General features: G+C 41.1%; 1 protein-coding gene across 2 annotated transcripts in view; it reads right to left on the reverse strand.

Annotated features, from left to right (window-relative positions):
• Positions 1-1751: 1751 nt before the first annotated feature.
• The window catches only part of zfyve16 (zinc finger, FYVE domain containing 16), a 28485-nt gene continuing 11335 nt past the window's right edge, over positions 1752-18901 (reverse strand). For both annotated transcript variants that reach the window (XM_041969380.1, XM_041969379.1), the window contains exons 5-18: positions 15975-16151; positions 15757-15887; positions 15455-15674; positions 13530-13652; positions 13271-13426; positions 12965-13189; positions 11479-11561; positions 10859-10963; positions 8324-8474; positions 8137-8217; positions 7887-8049; positions 6653-6758; positions 6410-6586; positions 1752-5701 (exon numbers count right to left, since the gene is read on the reverse strand). In XM_041969380.1, coding sequence (XP_041825314.1) covers positions 5543-5701; positions 6410-6586; positions 6653-6758; positions 7887-8049; positions 8137-8217; positions 8324-8474; positions 10859-10963; positions 11479-11561; positions 12965-13189; positions 13271-13426; positions 13530-13652; positions 15455-15674; positions 15757-15887; positions 15975-16151 — 2057 coding nt within the window. In that variant the 3' untranslated portion in view covers positions 1752-5542. The remainder of the gene's footprint in view (positions 5702-6409; positions 6587-6652; positions 6759-7886; positions 8050-8136; positions 8218-8323; positions 8475-10858; positions 10964-11478; positions 11562-12964; positions 13190-13270; positions 13427-13529; positions 13653-15454; positions 15675-15756; positions 15888-15974; positions 16152-18901) is intronic.

Raw genomic sequence — 18901 nt, forward strand, 5'->3', positions numbered from 1 at the left:
TGAATGGTACTGGCCTGCTGTACCTCTGAGCAAAAGATTAAAATGCATTAAAATAAATAAACAGATTAAGACAATAAAGCAATTATAAAGGTAGAATACAAATAAGAAATTAAAAGACTAAAAACAAAAAAGACTAAGATACACTAAGATAAATTAAAGGGCTTAATTCTAATGCTGTGCACAAATAAAAAAAAAAAATAGTATAACACATTCAAAATGTATCTTCAACGAAACACTCAGATACACCATCCATTCAAAATCATCAATAAAGCTGAATTAAATGATTATTAATTAACTCATCAATACATCTGTTTATTGAGATGAAATAATGCTTGGAAGACCCATTATTTTTGAACCTATGGATCCCTAAACATCCATCCATCCATCTTCTGCCGCTTATCCGGAGTCGGGTCGCGGGGTCAGCTGCCTAAGCAGGGAAACCCAGACTGCCCTCTCCCCGGCCCCATGCTCCAGCTCATCCGGGGGGACCCTAAGGCGTTCCCTGGCCAGCCGAGAGATGTGGTCCGTCCAACGTGTCCTGGGTCTTCCTCGGGGCCTCTTTCCGGTGGGACGTGCCCGGAACACCTCACCAGGGAGGCGTCCAGGAGGCATCCTAACCAGATGCCCGAGCCACCTCATCTGGTTCCTCTCGATGTGGAGGAGCAGCGGCTCTACTCTGAGCCCCTCCCGGATCACCGAGCTTCTCACCCTATCTCTAAGGGAGAGCCCGGCCACCCTGCGGAGAAAACTCATTTTGCAGCTTTTTCTTTCGGTCACTACCCACACCTCGTGGCCATAGGTAAGAGTAGGAACGTAGGTAATTTTTTGGTGTGTAAAGGCTTATTTTGGTTTTAATATGCATGAACTGAATTGTGCTTCATTTTTTTTTATCTTGTAAAGCACTTTGTTTTGCCTTTGGCATGAAAAGGGCTTTATAAATAAAGTTTGATTAAATCGAGAGCTTTGCCTTTTGGCTCAGCTCCCTCTTCACCATGATAGACCGATGCAGAGTCCGCATCACTGCAGACGCCGCACCGATCCGCCTGTCCATATCTCGCTCCATCCTTCCTTCACTCGTGAACAAGACCCTGAGATACTTGAACTCCATTTGCGGCAGGACTTCATTGCCGACCCGGAGAAGGCACTCCACCCTTTTCCGGCTGAGGACCATGGTCTCAGACTTGGAGGTGCTGGTTCTCATCCCAGCCGCTTCACACTTGGCTGCGAATCACTCCAGTGAGAGCTGAAGATCACATCCCGATGAAGCCAACAGAACCACATCATCCGCAAAGAGCAGAGACCCAATCCTGAGGCCACCGAACTGGAGCCCCTCAACACCTCGGCTGCACCTTTGAAATTCTGTCTATAAAAGTTATGAATAGAATCTGTGACAAAGGCTTTTCTGTCAATTTTTGTGAATTAAAGTCCACAGAAATGATTAAATAAACACAGTGGAGAAACAAGTGTCCATAATCTTCTGAAATATAAAATCAACAGATATTGAAGCTTTTTTTTTTAAGTTTCTAAAAAAGTTAGTTTAAATCACTAAATGTATTTGCGCATAATTTCAGGTTTTTAGCCATTTGTCAACTAAAACTAGAACAAGTACAATGGTAAACCTTTCAGCTACTTTACCAATCAAGGACATAATCATCTTAAAAAGTCAAATATTTCCATTGAGATGAAGCAAGGAAGCAGTTTGACTTGTTTTCCTCCAAGTCAAAAGAAATTAAAGTAAACAACAGACAACATTTTTCATAAAAGTAATTTTTATTCTTTAAATACACAAGCTATTTAGACCCCCAAGGTCACCAAAACAAAGCTGGTGTTATGAATAAATAGATGATTTACAAGAAATAACACTTCAAAAACGATCAGATCATACAAGTAACTTTTCATTCTGACATACTGTAGTGGAAAGTTGTTTTTAAATCAAGCAAGAAAAAAACAAAAAAACAAAAAACTGAATAACCATTTACCTCCCAAAAATGTTCCCGCCCTGACGGAGTGTATGGAAACCCGGCTCAGTCTGGATCCAAAGGTCAGGATTGAAAACGACGTGTACTTTACTTTGTTGAGATCAATATGTTTTCTGCAGATCGCCGCCTGCAGCTTCGACCTTTCATCTGCTTTCTGCTCAGATTTATCCTGTTAACAGGGCTCAGCTAAATAAGCCCCTTAAAACAGGCTCAAAGGAGTCCGATCAGGTGGAGCATCACTGAGATGCATTATGTTTTTTTTCATGAACACCTGAATCCGAAGAGTTTGGGATATTTTACACAAGGCTAAAATATCAACATCAACCACGCGTCCCACATATTTAGGTTAAATACAACCGAACAGAGGGAACATTGGGAAGCTTGGAATGAAAGAAATTTCTATTTTTAACTAATGCATGCTGTAGCCATCCCACAGATGCAACGTGATTACGTTTATTGACCTCCTGCTTATTATGTTCAAACACATTTCCCTCTGAAGACAACACTGATCTTATATAAAGACAACTGACAGGAGACAGGAAGTTATTAATAATGAAGTTTCATGTGTCTACACCAGCAAATGTCTTGTAACTCAGCACATTTTCAATCTTATCAACCTCAGCTGCTTCAAACAGTCACAAATGTCTGAAAACAGAAAAACTAATACCGGTTTCATATGATTAAAAATATAATGCTTTATTTAGCCCGTTACTTAACGTGAAATTCATTACTGAGCTGTGGCCACTAAATATCAAACATCATGAAAACGTACAACTTGTTGTCTCTGTGAGTGTTAATAAAGTTGGAATAAGATGTGAGGAGCAGGTCAAAGCTGCAGACTTCAACATTCAAGTCAAACTAAAGCACTTCAACAAAAGTTTGTTCATTTCTGGAATTAATTGTTTTTGCCTTTCTAATGAAGCAGCCTGCATCCTATCAAAAATATTGACTCTTATTCTATTTTTTCCCATTTTTATATCAATAACTCCAAAAATAACTTTTCAATATTAAAAAAAACAAAGACTTGACACAATCTCTATGCATATTTTTCATACATTTGGACAAGCGACTCAGAAAGTCGGGCGAGATGTGAAACACTGCACTTTGCCCCAAAAACCGGCGAAATCAGCCCCGATTGAGGATTGCACTGATTTAAACAGTGCACACAATCACTGCTTTAATGTTCTTACTTTTGAACTAGAAGACAATCCTCTGACTAAACAGAAGCCGATTAAAAAGAAAGAAGAAAAAAAAAAAAAAAAACTTAAAAGTTCCCAAAAACCTACAAAAAAAAGCCTGCTCTGCTCTGATTGGTTAGCTCCTGTTGCCTGATCAGGCTCCGCCCACCATGCCATATCAGCTCAGTTTGAATGTTCGGATGAAATTTAACATGCCTTTCAATGCAGGACAATTTGTTGAAACATTTTCATAGGTTTCTGGTTTAATCAAATCTGATGTCGTGAGGATTAAAACATTAATATTGTGGGAAAAATAAACCAACAAATGAAGAATGTGCTTTGTTTTGTTTAAATGATGCTGGAGTGTCTTAAAGTGGCTGTAAGGACAAATCAGTTTAGAGTCTGAAGTTTTTTCTGTGCAGTGAAGGCAGCTGCTCCACATCGGCTTTGTTTACTTCAAAAGTTGCTTGTTTTCAGATTTTCAGACTTTTTGTTAAGATAAATTCACAATTTCTTGGGCTTAATGGGAATTCTGCACTGAGATTTGGAGAAAAAAAAAAACTGGAAAAATTTGCAAATGATTCAATCAGCTGTGCAAAAGTCTGATAACTGAAGACTGAAACATTAAAATAATAATAAAAAAACTGAAGTTCTAGGCGGAGTGCTTGCATCAGAGCTGATATCTTTAATCTCCGTATAATCGTCCCTCTGCTGCATTTCGCTGGCTCAGAGTTAAAGTTTGAGTGAAACTACAGGAAGTTGAATAATGATGGAAACACAGAACAAACTGAACTACATGAGAATCAATACGATGCGGTGAAGTAACAACATTAACGCCATCAGAGGAGCCGCACCTACACGCTCATTAACGTGCCGTTTAATGTCACATATGTGTTTAAATCTCCCTTCCTGGCACCGCAGTGAGTGTCTGAACATCCACCCCCAGCTCAACGTAATCAATAAACCCCGTCCAGGTGGTGTTTTCACCCAGGACAAGATTTTAATGTCACTCAACCTCACAAGCCTGAAAATGTGTCAGACAGGTCATATTTGGGCCAAACCACTGGTGAAGATGAAAACCATGTTAGAGACACACGGAGCCTCATGCAGGAACAACTTACACATTCATTCATTTTTATGGACACACACAAACCTGCAGGCAAGAATTAAGTGATTCCAGAGCTGAGATTTATTTAAGAAATAAAAAAAAATAAAATCTTGAACTGAACAGTTGAGAAACTGCGTTTTAACTCTGGTGTGAATAAATGAATGAAAGAAATGACTCTTCTTTCTGTTCCCAGATTCTGATGGAAAGAATCACTTCACTTGGTGGCCATTTTTACTTCTTTCTTCCTTCGTTATCTACAGAAAGTTAAAAGCAGGTTTTCTGAAGACGATCAACAAGCGGTGGAAGTGGAAGGATGAAACAAATTCCACCAGTGGTTGAAGGTCCGTACGATGAATATTTTTTTACCTTTCCCATCAAACGTTTCAAATGTGCACCTTCAAAATGCTCGTTAAAAAGCTCCAGACATCCAGCCAGATTCAAACTGCTGCAGCTTTTCTACATGATCATATTATTGGAGTATTTCAGAGCAGCCATTGAGGTTCGAGGCTGCAGAAACCTCTCATGTTGATTTAAGCGCATGTTAAAGTCACGGACCTGCTTTCACTGCTGCAACACTGTGTTGGGTTTTTGTCATTTTAATGTTTACGCTGTTAAATGAGTTTAATTTGTTATTCTTCTCCCGCTGCGTGTAGCTTTAACTTGCCAACTATTGAGGCCGAACAGGACTGAAGGAGTTTTGTGGCACTTCATTCTGAAACAGAAGCGTCTGCAGAGTTTTAGAGTTTGGCTGATTTAAACCTGCAGGACAAAAAGTCTCGATGTTCCTGCACGAGGCTCGTTGTGCTTCTGTGTACAAACCTGCATGAGACACTGATGGGAAGTGAAATCAGACATCTTTTCATCCTTACAGAGTTTCCAGGGCAGGCCAGCTCTGTATCCCTGCAGTCGTTTCATTCAATAAGCTTGTATTAAAATATATTAAACACATCCGGATGAGGACGTTTGGATCGAGTGTCTGTGGGAAACATTCACTGAGGAGCTCCGAGCTGCCGGAGGCCAGCAGGGAGCCTGGAAGGCAGAGCAGAGGAGCACAGTTTGCTTATGTGTTGCCATATTCTGTGTTTAGTGTTTGGCTTTTTAGTTTTAAAGCAGCTTTGGTGAGAGTGTCAAACACACAGAAAATCCGTTTTCATCCCTCTGAAACACCTCAGAGTGGGAGAGCCGTCCCTCCTGTGCAACCGGAGAAAATGCTCCCTGTGTTCGACCACTTCCCAATCACTGGAAGTTCCCAAAATGTGAGTTAATCCTGGCTTTTGTTAGATGGCGTTTGTGATGTAGAAGACAAACTCCATGTCCATGGCAGTCTGCGGTACACTAGCACTACCTCCATGGATGACGGGGATCAGGGCGCTGTCCATCTCGTTCATGTAGCGCTGAGGGAGGAGCCTGCCTCCAGAACCAGCCTGGTACTCCACCTGAATGTCAACACACGAGATGTTCACAAAGCTTGAAACTCAGACACCTTTAACACCACAAAGAAAAGGCTGCTTAGTTCAAAAACTGAACCCACTGCAGGTCTTAAAATTGCCCGATGAGCACTGGTTTTGGTAAAGGAAAGTTTCTTTTAGTTATGGAAAACTCAGAACACCTGTGTGGAGGCGAACAATAGATTACAGTTTTCCGTACACAGCAGCTGAAGCACTAACAGGTGATCAGAGGAATTAAATGTTTTTTTTTCCCTGTAAGTACCTGATTCCTGTTTGGAATTTATGTTCAACTATTGCAAATAACCATAGAACTTCTACATATCAAGACTTAATTCATTAAATCAAAAATTTCAAAATATGATTGTATTTTTAGAAAAATAAATAAAATGTTTAGAAATCTGATGAGTCATCTTTTCTAGTTTAAACACATGACTCATTGACTTTCATGTTAGATTAATTGTAAATCACGCAAACGTCAAACTCAGAAACCTGATTAAATCTGCCGTGACATTTCTGTCCACTTTTTTTAACACTAAATAATTAGTTAACATGAAGCAGAACCACAGAAGCTGCAGGAAAATAATGAATCAATCGACAGTTATGCAGCATTTCTTATCACTATTTAACCTGCTGCATAAAATATGATTTCACTGTAAGAGAAAACATTAAAGACCAGTAAAGCCTCAGACTTTTTACCATGTCAGCCTGTGTGGAGATGCGAAGTGAGAGCGAGTTGATGCCGCTGGAGGTGAGAACAGCGAGGTGAGGCATCAGAGCGCTGCAGGTTGCCAAAGCAATCTCCTTCTGGAAGACGCTGCAGGACGCCAGCACCGCCGCCAGGCTGCAGTCAGGAGACTTCAGCTGGTAGAAAACCTGCAGAGATTTTCAGCTCAGCTCACTGCTGTGAGAGCAGACTGTTTATTAAAGTGGAAAATTCACCTCCGTGCACCTGATGGTGCGACCGTCCGACTCAAACTCGGTGTCCTGCTGCATCCTCACACTGTGAACACCACCCAGAGGTCTCCCATCAACCCCACTAGTTGTGCTGCAGAGATGCAGAGATCAGAGATGCAGTAAATCATCAAAAACTCCAAATCACAACATTTTTCCCTCCAGGAGACGACATTATCTTCTGAAAGGTGATCTTACCTCTACACAGCTGTGTGTGAGCACATTATCATGAAGATGATTATCTTTTTTAAAGACTAAATATATTATTCAACATGCAGCTGCTCATCTCGGTCAGCAGTTGTTCCATCAAACCATCAAGTAAATCTGAAGTGAACTACCTGCATAAAAGCTAAATATGGTTTTCCCAGCTTGTACTGTACCACAACACATTAGAAATAAAAAAAAATAGAAAAAAAACAAAATCAGATCAAAATAAAAGTCAGATTAAAAATAATAAAAATAAAATGCTGCTACTCGCTTCTATCAGCTGGTCTGCAGTTAATAAATCAATCTGTGCAGGTTTATTCTCCAGAATCACAAACAGCTGATTGTTGAAGTGAGCAGTCATTCCTTGGACATCAACGCTTTTAAAGTTGTGTGAAACAGTTACTGACATCTAGTGGTCGAGTTGGCCAAAGCAACCATCTCAGACTGAGTCCGTCCACTTACATTCAGATCAGTGGGTTACATTACTTCAGGACATTAAAACAGACAACGCGAGTCGCTTCACAGATGTGGCTTTGTCAGCCACACCAAAGTTTAGTTTTGTTTTCCGTCTCTTCATATTTTCTCCTCTTCAGAGGTAGGGTAGGAGATGTTTTCCAGGAGCATTTTTTTACTATACATTAACATGCTTGTGCAGAGAAGTGTTGTAGTAGGAGACGTCTAAAACCTGCAGGACAGTAGCTCACGAGGACCGGAGATGGAGACCCCTGCTCTACATAAACTTACAATACACCAGACGGAGGCTTAAATACGGAGTGAAGAGACATCTAAAGAGATGCAGTGAGGTATCTCTGTGTTAATCTGGCTCTGGTACCAGCCCAGAACCAGCACTGGAACCACTCTGTCAAAAAGGATTACAGGGGTGGTCAGCAGCTTCCAGGTCATGTTCAGCCACTGTAAACCAGCTGATCAATCAGTGGGTCTTTAGGAAAAACTGAAACCAACTGAGCTCTAAGCAAACTACAGATGAGTGTGTGAACAGCGTGTGTGATGTTACCCAGTGTTGACAGGTGAGGTCCAGTCGACCCAGCGGACGGTGACATTCTCTCGAACCTCCCCCCCATCGTTCTTTCCGCAGGGTATGTGGAAGTCCGTCTGCTCCCTCAGGGCGGAGCGCAGAGACTCCATGGTCTCTGGAGGGATCTGAACCATCAACCCATCTAACAAACAACATGTGAGAGTGACCGTTTCACCTTTATTCACAGCACTGACGTAATGAAACAAAAACCAACGATCATTAACGCTACCTTCAACGATGCTGGACTTTGCGATGAAACCCGAGGAGGCTTTCAGCGCTCCATTAAACACCACAAAACTGGCTCCAGTTACTGAGGAATAAACACCAACCATCACTTCATCTCAGACTGGTGATATTTTTCCAGCTCTTTCCTCACTGTTTGTGTATTGTGGAGGAAGCAGATGTTGCACACTCACCTGTGCGAGTCTTCCCTGGCATGCTGTTGGCCTGCGTCCGATAGTTTCCCTCCTCGTTCTGGAAACACACCAGGTGTGAGTCGGCTGTTGAGCTGAAACTTGCTCCGATGCTGATGACGTGCTCGTTGGAAGAGTTCACCACCTTCTGCATCTGTAAAAGACAGAAACACATCACCGTGTCAACTACACTGCTTATGTTTGCAAATCTGTTTTAAATACAACCTGATGGCTGGTTTAAAATTTTAAAAAGTGTGGTTATTAGACATTTAATTAATGCTCAATTAATATTTTCTATTTAGTTAAAATTGATCAGGTTTTCGTCAGATGTTTTATAAATAAAAACTTTTCAAAAATTCTATTTAAAAATACACAGCATGACGAAAAGAAAAACAGAAATCAAGTTCAGGGGTTGGAGTTTGAAATTTCACTCCCTCTGAATCAGTTCATTAACCCCGACAGTTTAGGTCAATGAATGCCAAAGAAAAATAAAAGAGAGATATATGATGCCATAAAAGAATAAAACTAGAAGCACTCTAAGAGCGCAGACCTCCACCAGGCCACTGTGGTGTCATTTTTATGATTGTTGACATTTTGTTTGAGTTAGAAGCTCTATTGGCAAAATGAGTTTTGTTTAAGAGTCCTTTAAAAAGATTCCTGGATCCAGGTGGAGATCCAGATCTCTCCTAAAATGTGATCATTTGTTCCTTTATTCCATTTCTGACATTTTCTGAATATTTAATCAAAATCCATCCATTACTCTTTTAGTGATGTTGCTAACAGACAGACAGACAAATACATATATTCGTGTATAAAAACCGTATACATAGACAGGTGTGTGTCTTTCCAAATTGTGTCCAAACAACTGAATTTACCACAGATGGACTCCGGTTAAGCTGTAGGAATGTCAAGGATGATCAGTAGAAACAGGATCACACCTCCCTTTTGAGCTCAGGTGATCATGTGATTTCTTAGTGCTTTGTTTTTAATACATTTACAAAAAACAAAACAAACAAAAAAAAAAATCCACATCATCATTATGGGGTAGTGTGTGTAGAATTCTGAGGCCAAAAATGAATTTATAACATAACAAAATGTGGAAAAAGTGAAGTGTCGTGAATACTTTCCCAATATGTACTGTAAATATCAAAGAATTAATAAAAATCATAAAATCAATTAATTTGAATTAAAAAAGGAATTAATAGTAAATAGGCAAGTTTATTTGTAAGCACAATTTAAAGACATGTTGATTCAAAGTGCTTTACAGAATACAAGGAGTATAATTATAAATAACTAACAGAAAATTAGTTAAAAACTAGAAGCACTCACCTGCCATGGAGTCACAGCCCACCCAGTCACCAACCCCATACCAACACTCTTATGTTTACTTCAAGCTAATATCACTATTTCCATCATTGGGATAAATGACATCTTATGCTGGGCTTACACCAGAAGACATTTAAAAGATTAGCAAAAGACTCTAGAAAAATACCAGCTCCCATCTAAAGACAAATGTTCAGAGTTTTAAGTTTTATCCTGGTCTCAGACTGAGATTTGACAAAGACTGAATCACTATTTGCAAGACTGCAACTACCAGGGCTGGTCTGGCCACAGCAAAGCAAACAAGGGGAGAGTTTCCCTCCAGGAGGGAATTACACATCATCATCATTAAGTGTGGCTTTGCATCCCCACAGGTGTTACACCACCCCATCAGCATCTGGAGGGATGAATGAGTTTTTATTATTCTCTCATTTGTTAGATCATGATACTGTAACACATAAATGATCCAGAGCAGACGTTTACTTTTTAATAACCGTCCGCTCCTCTTTCTGGACGCTCCACCGACGACGTTTCATCACTGCTTCATGTTCGTCTTTTTGTTTTTTCGTCCGTTTTTGCCGGTGTTCTGTCAGGATCCGTGTTTCTGCTTTTGTCAGAGCTCATCTTTTGGTTGTTGATCGTGTTTCGTCACTGCGACTTGCGATAATAACATGTTTGATATTGTCGCAGATCCAAGACTAGGGAAAGACTGACGTTAAACAGCCAGATTACCAGCTTACACCTAACGACTGAGATGACAGGAGCGCGCTGTGACTCTAGTAAAACTCCTAAGATTTCCTAAAGACTTCTGTTTTAAGTCTGCGATCGTGAAAATCGTTTGGTTTGAGCCCAGCATTATTCAGATTCTGTGACCCTGGAAACAAAGCCTTAGACACCAAGATGAAGCAAATATCAGGCTATAATAGTCCTGAAGTTATTGAAGAAAGTTGCATTTTTTTTCTAATGGCTGCAGTCTGGGTTATGATGTCATCTTGTAATTTTTGTCCAATAATTGTTGGCATTAGAAGCTGTAATGCCAAATACAGTAAACCATACTGAATTTCTAGGGTGTTGTATTTTTGTTTTGCTTTCTGTGTTTCCATCATGTTCTTATTTTATTTTCATGTTGGTGAAGAAAAGAAAAGGACTGGGCAGACTATTTGGCAGTTTCAGCCACATTCAGCTTGCTGTTTCATGGAAACCTCAAAGCTCTCTCACCTCACTGAAGCTACTTTTGGGGATGTCGATGTAGCTGTGGCCCATCTCCATGTGGATCCTCAGGCCGTCCACCGCCGCCATGCTGTACTGGTAGTTTCTCAGATCCTGAAAAACAACAGTTAACAGCCGCTGAGCAACATCTGTAAACTCTGTACATCTCACACCACCTTCATGTTTCCTCACACTGTGTGAAAAAACACACACATCCTGCCTCTATTGGGAAACTGTGGTGTACATGATTTTGACTTCTTATATGAAGTCTTATATCTTCCTGCTTGAGGATGCTTTGCATGCATCTAGTCATCAGCTGAAGCAGTATTTCGGATCATCAGACCCAGTCAGGAACTCGTCTTGTCTAGCTGTTGTGGTTTTAAAGCCTGAACACGTCAGTGGTGAACCACATTTATGAGTTTAAGTTCGGACTTAAAGACAGCTGTGCTGCAGTTCTACATCCACATGCTGCTAACTTTCTGAATCTCTCTTCTTTTACTGAAACATAATCTCAAGTCTCCAGAGCCACCTCATCACAGGCAATGATTAAAAGCAGCCAGCTGCTTAATTAAGAACATGGATTCTTTGGGATTAAGCATTAAGTATGATGCTTGTGTTGTGATACTTACAGCCAGTAAATTCATAATAGTGTGTCCCGTCTCTCGATACACAGAGTCCCGAAAACGAACACTCACCAGTGCAGTGGGATACACTGAAAAACAAAGATTTGTTAGTTTTACGTTTTACAGTTTTGTAAATAATTTAATGACAATGATGTAAACTCTAGAGAAATTTGCACACACTTGGAAGCAGCAATCTTAACATAAAACATACAAAAATAACAGGGAGAAACTCGGCTAAAAGGCAAGCATCGGCATCCAAACCAAACTCAGTTCAAACCCTAAGCAGTTATATGGAAATGTAAGAAAACCATGAGAACATCTCTGTCCACTTTAGAGCTTCTGCTAGTTTCTCCACTTCCAGCAAACCACACAAACGAGGAGTCACATGACAGCAGAGACTCTGCTGGTTACAAAGACGTCTGTCTCATCAATGTGGGACAGAAACTCTGGAGCTAGCAGCCAGAACCAGAATCATGTCCAACGTTTGCTGTTTTGTGGTGAAAAGTTTGATTCAAGTTCTAAAAACTCTAACGTGTTCTCCTATGGCTCTGCCTTTGTTTGAAATGAATCATGAAGGTGCTGCTGGTTTCCATGGAAATGAAGGATGTTTTATAGTGAAGCATTCACTCTTCCTATCCTTCACCTCTTTCTGGATCCTCATGGTGTTTCTAAGGTGAATGTGGGGCTATCCCTGGATCCTCCTGACTCTGACCATTGATAGAGGTGCCCATCATCATCATCGGATGATAGCTTCCTCACATTTTTACCTGCGTAACACCTCTATTAAACACCTGGAAACCTGCCCAGGTTCAGTTTTGACCTTCTACTGTAGCACAGTTCCTCATCAGATATTAATTTACTCATTCCTAGATGGATGCTATCCTCTGGTTTCTCAGCTTTCTGTCAAAACCAAGATTATAAATACAGCCCTTACAGTTTTAAGATATAGTTCATTTATTTTGAGCCTGTCATTTCAGACAAGAGACAATATGGGCCTCATGATGAAGAGGCCCATACTAAATGTAAATTTAGAAACATTTAAATAAATCCCAATTAAGGTTGATCCAGTATATGTCACCTGCAGAATACACCAGCAGGTTTGAAAGTTTTATTGCCATAAAAAAAAAAATATATTTAATTGTTTTCTTAATCAGATTTGATACAGTTAATAAATAAGTTGCATTAAAGCAGCTGCATTGACGCTCAGCATGGTGTGGCCCTGCGTTTGGTTTTGAACAGACTGCCTGGTGAAAATATCTCTTACATGCTGAGTTGATGTGCAGAGTGAGAAATGTGTTGTAGATGAGGTAAAAATAAAAGTAAAAATGTGACAGGATGAAAAAATGCCCTGAGACTGAAATATGAATCAAATAATAAACAGTGAATGCAGCAGCATTAACTGAATCTGTGTGTGAACTGAAGACATGAAGAAACATGTGGTCATTGCAAGGCACAGCAACACACACCAGGAACACACACATACGCTACTCACCATCATATTCAGCTCCGAGCCGCAGCAGCAGTCTGAGAGGGAAGACTTTGGCCCAGGGCACTTCCAGTTTCTGGATGAGGAACCCGAACAGGAAAGGCTGTGGGGGGAGTGTGAGACCATCCAGAGGCTGACATGTGTGAGAGAAGAACAGCACCCCAGCGTGATCCTTACTGCCCAAGAAACTGCTTGTGAACGTCACGTTGTCCAGATCCTCCACAAACTTCCCTGCAACAGACAACGATGATTGAGCCATTCGTGTTCTTCACGAGTGATAAAACCTGAAAGAAATGTGTGTGTGTGGGCTACCTTTCTGAGCATCTTGGTAAACGCTGAGATAAAGTGAGAACAGGTCTCTTGGAAGAGTTTTTTCTTCTGACAAACACTCCACCAGAAACACCAGCTCTCTCTGTCCCAGAGCCTGCAGCCCGTTAGAGCCGAAGCACCAGCACTGCCTGCTGGAGTCTGCAGGTGAAACAAAACAGTTGGTCTCGGGGAGGCCACGTCAAACTGTGTGACAAAACCAGCAAGTTGATGAAAAAGATAAACGAGGGTTATTTCTACTCACATGTAACCAGTTTGATGTTGACTAGCAGGTTAGCGTTCAGAACAAATGTCAAAGGACGGGGTCCGCCTTCCTCCAGTAAGTGCAGAATCTGGCAGGGAGCTGGACTTTCCTCAACCAAAACATCTGAACATACAATCACAGGAGAGATCTGTGAGGGTGTGGCGTGACAGCCCCCTCACTAAGGTGAATGTGCTCCATATATTGTGACATTGTTTTTTTTTTTGCCTAAGTTGTAGTTTATTTTGGGAAAAGTCACTAACATCTCTCTCTCTGAGGCTGGGCGTGACTTCATGGAGTGCACACATGAGGGCAGCCAAAGGACACAAGCTGCTGGAAATTGTCCAATAATCACCTGATTAGGCTGAACCAGAGAGTCAGAGCAGAGAGGGAAGGGAGTGAATGGGGGTTTTCATTAGTTCGTTTTCTGCGAATGTTACTTTTGCTTTTCTGTTATGTATTAAGTTTAGTTACTCACAATGTATGTAGTTTGTAAAAAATTTCAGGGAAGTTATGTTGTAAATAGTAGTTTATCTGCATTTAGAAATGTGAAGGACACCATCTTTTTGTAGGATGGTTCAACCGATAATTATTTAGGTGCTGTGTGTTGGTGTGACAACGGGGGGACAGAGATGTGACGCAGGTTGAAGAACTGATACAGCTGAAACTAACTGTGGTGATGCCTGCTGTGAACCACCCTGCTATTGGTGAGCTGTTTGTAAATGAAAAGAAAATCCCTTATTTCTAAGTAAAAGAAAAATCAGAGCTCTAAGAACTGACTGTGGAGATTCTTTCTATTTACGTGAGATGCTTTACCTTTCGAGACTGCTGACTGTTTTCCTGTTTTGAGGATTCCATAACATCTACACCCCAACAAGATCATATAAACATGTCTTTTGAAAATCCCTCCTGACTCCAGGCATCTCCAGGCAGGCACGTTCATCGCCTTCATTATTCTAAGCTCAGGCTGCAGAAGACTGATGCATTTGGTCTCACCAATGTGTGACAGGTGTCGAGTGGCAGAGGGCTGTCTCATGCTTTTTGGTTCTTTTGACTGGATTCTGGAACAAGTTATTTGACAGGTTCTCTGAGGTTTATAAAAAACTTTCCAACAGGATGCTGAATTTGCAGGCTACAGCAAACCGACCTATAGCAATCCAACAGTCTGTTGCTGAAAGGCTCACACTGATGGACTGGACCTCACCCCCCTTCAGAGATGGCTAACCGATACGACCTCTGTCATACAAATGGAAAGACTCGGGTCTATGAGGACTTATTCGCCTGGAAAGGTCTCAGTTATTTGAGCCCCATTTCTTGCCTACTAGACATGTAACCGGGCAAGGTGAGAGCCTCACCTGGCTACTCTCCAGGACTTAGTTAGGACACAATCCGTACGTTTTGTATATGTCTAACTAGCAGTTTTATTAGTTACTGTATTTATTGATTTATTCATCTATCCTATGTACTTTCTGTGTTTGTTTTTTTTTTTGTTGTTGTTTTTTATATGTATATGTCTGAGCCTGACTGTTGTTGTTCTTACCTGTTTATTCTTTGAAAATCGCACCCGGTCAAAAGCAGCAGCAAATGGCTGATTATGTCTGGGTGCTGGATTGCACTGATTTATGGATCCCATGTGATTATAAATACATGTTATGTCTAAATCATGTGTAAGTGTATTTTTAATGTGCATTTTTAACCTTGAATGTTTGGTGAGTTTTTACAAACAGTGCTGACTGTAACGGTGTTCAGAAACTTAGCCTGGAGGTATTAGCACATGAAGATGCAGCATCTGGTTCCAGATGGTCAGAAGGAGAACGTGAAGTTAACAGCAGTGGGTTGACGTCTATTTTGTGCATTGTTAAGCTAAGTTCTGACTTTTAATAAATTTATAAATATCTATCCGGCTGAATGTATTACAACACACACACCTCCTCCGTCATCCTCTCCGGTGGTGATGAGAAGCGGAGGCAGCTCGTCCTCATTGTCAGGCAGCAGACTGGGAACCCTCCTCACTGATGAACCGATTCCAGAAAGCAAAGCATAATCCCAGGGTCCGGACACCGGAGGTCGCACTACCTCCTCTACAGCTCCAGAGGTGTCAGGGACAGACAAGCCACCAACTCCAGTCTCCGACCCAGCAGAGCCGGGCTGAAAAGAGACGGTCAGTTGTTCATCCCACAACTCTGTGAAGGGAGCGTCTGACGGAAAGCTGTGTGGATGCTTGTCTTACTGTTGTCGGGTCTGAGCTGAACTCCTGGGAGCTCCTGCGACTCGTCACCGACAGCCTGGTTGTGTCTGCCACCTCTCCGTTGGGTAAAATGCCGTCAGCAAACCACACCCGCTTCTGTTCACGTGGACAACCTGAAAACAGAAAGTCATTCCATGTGAACGGGTCAGGAAAGTCGACATCCAACGACAGACTGGACAGAACTATGAGAGGAACCACACCATCGTTGTTCGGGTGTTTGAGAACAGACACAGGCACCATGACGGTGGGCGGCGGGGAGTTCAGAGTGCCAGCGGCTCGAGCCTGCTGCAGAGGGGGGATGGTACTGCAGTACTCAGAGGGGACGTTGGGGTTTGGGCTGGGACCCGTAGGACTCATCATCCGCTCCAGGGCCTGGGCTACAAGAGAGAGGGAGGGAGGGAGGGAGGTCATTCAGGAGAAGTCTAATTTAAACTTCAGTCCAAATCTAGTCCTCTTCAGACTTTAAGTGTCATTGGATAATGAATCCTGACATCTCTGGTGACCTTCTCGCTCTGTAGCTGCATCCATTAGGCTTCTGGGCTTTAACAAAACATCTGAGACAACTGGACATATTACCATGAGTTTTGATTAATGCATCACGGTCACATTTTATGATTTCACACAGGCCTGAGTCCCAGCTTTCAAATTACAAAGATTCAGTTCATCTCCAAGTAAAACACTTTATTATGTATGTTATAATTTACCAATATCTTCTTCTAAAGAATGGATAAATGAGATGCCTGGAGAAGTGATGTCCAAGTAGACATAGATGAAATGGATTAGTTAGATTTGTTCAAAGGCTCAGCAACAGGAGATGAACACACAGTTTAAAGCACATACCCCCTGTCAAACTCCATCATAGGTCCAGTGTTATTCCAGATATCTTTACTAAATGTTTAATGAAAATGAACCTTCTTCACTGTCTGTGGGAACGTTCAAAGATTCAATAATTCTGGAGAGATGGAATTGTGTTTTTTTTTTTTTAGAGATATTTAATTAAAAATCCTTCTAAATGAACATAGAACACTTTGAGTGCTTGGAATTTACCCAGCAGACACACAGACACAGAAACAGATTAAATGATTTGACTTTGGACTTGCTCAAGTCAGGAGAGCTCCAGCGCTGTATGGATGCTCCATCTTTGGCTAAAGGAACTTGCAGACTGTGTTGGCCTGGAAAGATTAACATTCATTGCCAAATGCAAACACAAAGACTATAAATCTCTGGGTACCACTGATGTGCATTACAGAAACTGGAAACAGGGCTCTTCTATAAATATGTCCATTTATTTTAGGTTTTAAGGCTATTTCTGTGTTTTCATTTTAAAATATTTAGCCTTTTATACACAAGTACAACTTACGCTGGTTTAATGTGTGTTTCTCCTACCTGTCCTTAAACACACCACTTCAATCAGGTTAAAAACGTTTTTTCAGAGCACAGAGATAATCACTGAGGAACAAACTGCTGCGATCTGATGTGATGTTTCCCTCCAGCAGGACAAGTGGACTCAAACCCTGTCATGTCCCACAACAAAACAGAGCCAACACATCTAAACACTGTGGGGGTCAAAAGTCCAGGTCACCCATTTGGAATCTCAACTCAGGCAGATGGAAACCACTGCTGGGTGTGAATTAATCATTTTAGACAAACTAGTCAACTGTAACAACCTGAGAAGTTGATGTCAGAGCTCGATGATGTGACAATGACATGAAATCTCATTTTTAGCTTCTGTTAAAGAACAAGGCAGGAGTGCAAGTTCAGGTCACTGAATTAGACTAGAAATACCTTTATATGCCTTAAATTACTAAACCATAAAACTCCAAAATGTTGTTTTGCTATTTTTGTTAGACCTGTTTCTTTATTTTAAAGTAAAACTACATGTAGAAGCTGAAGCTTGTCAGCATCACACATGATGTTTCCAGCCTCATCTGTCAGATTATGAGGCTAAAATGATGTAAAATGAATGTATGAATAGATATAACAGCATAAAGGCCGACCAGAAGAAGAAAGCAGAATTTATTACTAACAGAACTTTGTAGAAATAACACACAGATCAACAGTGACCAAACCTTTTCTCATCTGCATCATTCTCTCAAGTCTTGGCTTTCAGGAGGAAAAATATTGTTATTGAAACAAACACACAACAGAAACTATTTCCATGTTTCCACTTTTTCCTCATTTCCAGTTAATCCTGCTACTATTTACCTGCTATCCCCACTAAACCAACTCCAGCTCAGCTGCTTTGTTGCGCCACCGTGCATCAGAAACATCTTCTTGGCTTTATTCCAGCCAAAGAGGAGCATTATTTTTCTTCTTTTCACACACACATAGAACTTTCTTACTTTTTTATTTGTCTGTGGCTGCTCATGATTAAACATCACCATAAATTTAAAGCTACCTAATTGGTCAAAAAGTTTGACAGAAGTGGCTTCATCAGAACATCTGGGTCAAAATAAAGGTCTTTTATCAACATAGTCATGATAATGATAGGTTTAAAAAACCTACAGCTTTAAGGGTTAAACATGCACCTCATTATAAAAACCACCATAGCCAGTTACTTTCTATTGATCACCAGATCAACTGAGACATTTGGGATGTATGAGTGTCATCGCTTCCTGTTTGTTTACATTAACTTTGTGTGATGTTAAGAGGGCTCTGATGATGAAGAGAACATCACATGGTTCAGTCAGAACTGAAGAAAGGACAGAACACAGATGCTCAACAGAAAACAGACCACATGACAGATCTGTTATTACTGAAATCATTTCATTTGTCTTTGAATTAAAGGGCTGTAGTTACCTCAGCAGAATACTGCAGCACATTTCCACAGCTGCACATTTAATTGGGTAAAGACAGCCATTCATGACCAAAATCAGCATCTCTGAGGAAAACTGCTAGACTCGACCTCCACTCTGTCTTTTAAAGCCTCCACAGCACCGATGAATGAAGGACAAACATTAGCTTTCCTTTCAGGAGACCTCGCTGTGACTAAGAGGTTTTCTGATTGAATGCGCAGGAAATGCTGACGCAGCTCTCGTCTACATTTCATTGATCAAGCATCATAGAGCTTTATCGATCCGGCGTGTACCGACAACAACAACAGCATGGCTCACAAAAGCAAGGAAAC

This window comes from Melanotaenia boesemani, chromosome 19 (assembly GCF_017639745.1).
Source record: "Melanotaenia boesemani isolate fMelBoe1 chromosome 19, fMelBoe1.pri, whole genome shotgun sequence".
NCBI classification, from domain to species: Eukaryota; Metazoa; Chordata; class Actinopteri; order Atheriniformes; family Melanotaeniidae; genus Melanotaenia; species Melanotaenia boesemani.